This window comes from Belonocnema kinseyi, chromosome 9, assembly GCF_010883055.1.
Source record: "Belonocnema kinseyi isolate 2016_QV_RU_SX_M_011 chromosome 9, B_treatae_v1, whole genome shotgun sequence".
Classification (NCBI taxonomy): domain Eukaryota; kingdom Metazoa; phylum Arthropoda; class Insecta; order Hymenoptera; family Cynipidae; genus Belonocnema; species Belonocnema kinseyi.
The window spans coordinates 72,383,203-72,389,202 of NC_046665.1; the positions used below are offsets into that span (position 1 = coordinate 72,383,203).

Here is a 6,000-nt window from a genome sequence, read left to right on the forward strand (position 1 = left end):
AACGTGCTTTATCTATTGATTAAATTAAACTAATTTTCTGAACACATTAGTATTTTCAATTATTGATTATCCTCTCTGGGAAGTTTTCCCCTATTCTTCCCCTTTATGGATCTATGTGTCTAACGCCACATATGGCTCAATAATAATTTTCAATGGCTTAGTCCTGACAGTCATTACATTGTGTGAACATACATAATTTTTGGCATATAAATTCAAGTATATGGTACGTACCATTTGAAGCATTGTCAAATAAGGTTTATATGGACTGAGCTTCTTCTGTATAGTTGGACCCAAGGCAGCTAGGAGGTAGTATGTGTACATTATCACATGTACCAGGCAGTTAGGCAGCATGGCGAAGGTCCACATTCCTCCTATAATCAGGTAAATTGTTCGGGTAGAATGATGCAACTACGAAAGTCACTTTTAAAGTTCTAAGATCAGTGGCATGACCATAAATTGCAAAATTATACTTTTTTCTACGAGAATTTGATCTTCTTTAAATAAATTTGAATTTAGAATCTCTTATCTGAAAATCATTTGCCTGAACTTTCAGTCTCATCATCTTTTAGTTATGCCATTACTACATACCTTTAGTAAATTTTCATTCATATTAAAAATTGAATACATATTAGAATATAATTTACCTTTACAACTTTAACTATTAGGATAATTACTTTTACATTAATTACATTAATTTCAAAATTGTTCTTTTTAAAAGACTTTTCCGTAATTTTTATCTGTAAAATCTCATCCTTTCTTATCTTTGTGTAATTAAGCTGACTATATTAACAAAGGGTCACCTGGTGCATATTTACACGCTATCCAGGCTAAGCCAGCTGTAGCTGCATGGTGGTAAATATGGAGGAACGTGCACTGGCTGTACTTTTTCCTCAGAACGAAGATAACAGTGTCTCCGAGTTCCGTAATTTTCAGAAGCAGCAATCGCCACACCCACCTCGCCATCTACAAAAATTAAAAAAGTTTTAGAAATCATGAAAATATTTTATAATTTCAGAATTAAGAGCATTAAAAAAAAGTCGATTCAAAAGTCAAGACAGTTAGTTCTCGCGCTTCGCGCTCGATAATATATTTGTCACGCGCTTCGTGCTCGATAATGTATTCATCTTACGATTCTCGCTCGATATTGTATTTTCCTTGTGCTACGCACTCGATCTATCTGCACATACTTTTTTGAACTAAAGGTCAAAGTATCGACAAAAGCAATTTGGTGATTGTGAATTTTCTTTTGTTAAAGCTCCTTCGGCTTTAACGAACACATTCTTATCACATATCTCGTGCTTCACACTTGAGTTTATCCCTGCAATTTTATATCATTCCCATAAATGTATATTATTATAATTCGTAACTTGCATTGGTATTAAAACAGACGAAATTAAAAAAATGTTTTAAAAAATGCGCATTCTTTTTAAAAAATTTTGTTATTCAATGTCCTATTGCAACTTTTGTCGTTTTTCCGTAAACTGAACTTACTCATTTCCACTGTTTTCTTTATAGGTTAAACTTTACACATACGGTCTACTGAGAAGCCTTGTCGCTTTTAACTTGTCAATTATGTATCAATGTATATACACACATATATATTTCTTTCTTTGAAAATACATTATTATATTTGAGAATATTTGAAATACTGTGAAAATGTTGCATAAAAAAATGTAACTTTTGAATTATGCATTATTTTTTTATGCTGTCAATATTCATTTTTTGATTTATAAAGAAAATTCAAAAAGTTCTTATGATAATCTTCTGGGACACTTTAAATGACACAATAAATATTTGCGAACATGGGAAAAGAATAATTCTACTAGGAGAAATGAACGATTGGGTGGGCATCCAAAATCAGGATACAGAAAGAGTATTAGGTAATTTTGGGGATCCAAGAACAAACTATAACGGAGATAAATTAGTTGGTCTATGCTTAGAAAGGGGTCTGTTTATTACAAGTACTTGGTTTGGGCATAAAATGATCCACATGTATACCTGGTCTAAAAGAAATAGCCGCAGTATAATTGACTTTGTTGTTGCGGATGAAAGACTAAGAGAGTTATTCAAAGATGCTAGGGTCATGAGGGGCCCTGAATGCAATACTGATTATTACCTTCTGATCTCAAAAATTAACTTACGTCGGGCATGGAGAAAAAAGAGATCCAAGAAAGCAAAACAAACGCGAATCAAAATTGAGAACCTACAGATACCGGATGTGCGAATAGATTTCCAAAATAAGATAATCGAAAGCATAGATAAGGCAACATGGGAGGACCGTATAAAAAACAAAGATATAGAGGGCGCCTGGACAATGTTACGGGATATCCTTGTTAGAGGTACGATCGAAGTGTGTGGTACCGCAGTTGTAGAAAGTATGTCTGGTGGTGCGTGGTGGAATGATGAAATTCAGGCTACCCAAAATGCAAAGAGAGAAGCGTACAAAAGAACTTTGAACATCGCAGGTCTTATTATTGAGGAAAGAAATAGACGTAGAAACGATTATAGACGCGAAAACAGGATACTCAAACGATTAGTTAAGGAAAGTAAAGATACAATTAGAGCAGAAGAAGAGATGAAAACACAAAACGACTTTGATGGAAGCAGGAAACTACTTTATGAAAAAATGAAAGGAAACAAAAGTACAGAATTTGTCAACATGGGAAATAGTAGGCGGGAAATGGTATATGATGCAGACGGAATACTAAAGGATTTCAGAGACTATTTTAGGAGACGATTCGGAGATGAAGCTACAGGGCACACAGCTGCGATGTTGAACGGGATTCAATGGAAAACTTAATTTAAGAAAGTCTGTGTCACTGAGGTTAGATATATGATTAAGAACTTGAAAAACGGTAAGGCTTCCGGGGTAAACGGTATTAACGCTGAAATGCTTAAACGCGGTGGCGCGCGCATACCACATAGACTGTGCGAACTGATAAATTTATGTTGCGAGATGGGAGACGTCCCAGACGATTGGAAAAAAGCGATTATCGTACCAATATACAAGAGAAAGGGAGATAAAAGCGACTGCAATAATTACAGAGAAATTAGCTTATTGAGTACCGTAAGTAAAATATATTCAAAAATACTTTTTCGTAGGGTAATGAAAATAACAGAAGAAAAAATTTGGGAAGTCCAAAGTGGGTTTATGCCAGGAAGATCGTGCACTGATCAAATATTTAGGTTCAGGCAAATAACATAAAAAAGTTTGAAAGTAGGAAAACAAGTTTTCTATGCATTTGTTGACCTAGAAAAAGCTTTTGACAAGGTAGATAGAAGTAAACTTTGGGAAGGCCTGAAAGAGTATGGAGTCAATGGATGGTTCCTACAAGCTATAAAAACAATATAAACAGGTAGCAAAGGAGTGTAAGAGTGAATGGGAAACTGAGTGACTGTTTCGATATTATTCAAGGAGTTAGACTAGGATGCGTTATGTTTTCATGGTTATTTATATTATTTATGGTCAAGTGTTTAAGAATCGCTCTTTTCGACGAAGAGGGTGTGGATCTCGAAACAGTAAGGGTACGTTGGTTAGCGTTCGCAGATGATAAGGTTGTTATGGCAGACTCTATCGAAGACTTACAAAGAATGTTGAATAAACTAAATGCAAGCATGAAGAGCATGGGCCTCGAAATGAAAGCAAATAAAACAATAACTATGGTGTTCGAAGGAAAGAGTGAGAAAACACTATGCAATATTTTATTAAATGATGAAAGAATTAAACAAGTTGATAAGTTTGTATACCTTGGTAGCTTATTTACTAGGGACGGGAAGATAAATGAGGAATTAGATAGACGCATAAACGAAGGTAAGAAGGTTATTGGCAGAGCAGGTCCCCTTATCAGAAGTAAAAATATATCAAACAAAGCTAAAATGGCAATACATAATTCTATATATGTACCGACTGTACTATACGGTAGCGAGACATGGACTTATCAAAAAAAAGATAAGAGTAAAATTAAGGCAATTGACATGAGATTCATGCGCATAATATACGGGAAAATCCTGATGGACGAAGTAAGTAACGAGATAATTCTAAAAGAATGTGGTGCAGAAGAGACGCTAGTAGACACATGGGAAAAAAATCGGTTAAGATGGTTCGGACATGTTGAGAGAATGCCAAATGAACGACTATCGAGACAAGTGTATCAAGGTAAAGTAAATGGCAGCGTGCCCAGAGATAGACCGCGGAAAGAATGGTAAGTATGTGTGAATGAGACCCTAGTTAGAAGAGACATAAGAAGTCACAGAAACACGAGAGCCTGCATGAAAAAATGCATGGACATAAAAGAAGCTAGAGAAGTATGCCAGGACAGGAAAGTATGGCGGCAAATAGTTAATAGAAAGATTGTCAGTAGAGTGAATGACGCCTGAAAAAAAGACCTTGGCCACTAATGGACCACAGTGGGGAACCTTACATAACGAATTCGTGAGATTCTTCGCTTGGGGTCATTGCTAGAGAGATTGATCCGCAACCTGGGTCGGAGCAGTGTTGCGGAACGAACGTGTTATTTACTTAAATAACAAGAGAATTCCGGATCAGTCTGAAAATTCTCTATCCCCTCCACACACTACTCCTTTCCCCTGTCGGGTGAGTCACGCCTACCCCGAAAGGGAAATGGCTAAATGGTGTATTAACAATAAAAAATCCGTTAATTGGCTTAATTGAGATTTTGTAAATGCTATAACTCTCATAATTTCTTATTTTGTGAAAAAAGTCATTAGATTTTGGGGTCTCAAAACGTGGAAATTTGAGAAAAACTGGGGGTAGAGCGGGTTGTTAAATTTCACACATATCTAATACCTGCTCTGATGATAATGTAAAAAAAACATTTATAAAAAGTGTTTTGCTCTAACTTCGGTGAAAAAATGTTATCTATTTATTTTGGCTTAGCTGATGTCGTGTGTGTAAAAAATGAATTTTTGTATTTTCAATTTTTTTTATAAATAAAAAACAAACTACGTGTTTTATAAAAAAGTGAATAATAACAAATTTGTGGATATTTTTTTGGTTCACAATGTTTGTCTTATCATTTTTTTTCTATCTTGCATAGTTTGACAGCAAAATGAATTTTTTTATTTTTAATTAGTTTTCGTGTGGTCAAAATTTGAATTTTTCGAAAAAAATCAAAAAGTTGATTTGATAATCTTGAAGGGCTATCGAAAATTAACATTTTTATTTTTAAGTACTATGAACAACTGTGCACACAATTTTTGAATCATGAAAAAATGTGCACGGAAAAATTTTCAAAATGAACTCACATTTAGTATTTTTATCAGAAATGGCTGACTACCGAAATTGACATTTAGCTTAAGACACTGAAAGAGTGTACCAAAAGCCAACCTAAAAGATTAACTTTTTTTCAAAAGTTATCGTGCTCACAGACAGACAGGCATAAAGACAGACATAAAGACAGACAGATAGACATACAGATAGACACATGCGTAAAAACCTGTTTTTCAGATTCAAGGGGTCTCAAAACGTGGACCTTTTGACAAAAACTAGGGAGGTCAAATTTTATACAAATCTAATACCTTCCCTGATGAGAATGTAAAAAAGATTTATTTGTCACAAATAATTTTTTGATAGTTCTGTTTTTAGTTTATATCATAAAAAATAGCATCAAAAACATGAGAAGTTAAATTTTTCAAAACCCCACAAACCAGACGAAAAAGATATTAAAAGACAAAAGTTGTGGTGAGAAAGTGCCCACGCAGAGAGCACATTTCTTTACTACGATGGTAGTTCAATAAGTCCTTAGAATGAAGTATAAAAACAATTTTTTTTGGGTAAATTTTTTTTTATTTTTCAACATAATCTCCTTGGAGCTCTATACACTTGATGAATCGCTTTTCAAGTTTTTTGAATCCTTCAGAAAAGTGCGTTTTCGGAAATTCCTCAAAATAAGCACTTACAGAGGCAATGACGTCTTCGATGTCTGGAAATCTCTGTCCACCGAGCCATTTTTTCAAGTTTGGAAATAAGAAAAAGTCACT

The 6,000-nt window shown here is 34.4% G+C and overlaps 1 protein-coding gene across 2 annotated transcripts in view; it reads right to left on the reverse strand.

The window, feature by feature from the left end:
• Positions 1–6,000, reverse strand: part of LOC117179965 (elongation of very long chain fatty acids protein 1-like) — an 84,417-nt gene that overhangs the window by 47,499 nt on the left and 30,918 nt on the right. For both annotated transcript variants that reach the window (XM_033372222.1, XM_033372224.1), the window contains exons 5-6: positions 801–963; positions 232–371 (exon numbers count right to left, since the gene is read on the reverse strand). In XM_033372222.1, coding sequence (XP_033228113.1) covers positions 232–371; positions 801–963 — 303 coding nt within the window. The remainder of the gene's footprint in view (positions 1–231; positions 372–800; positions 964–6,000) is intronic.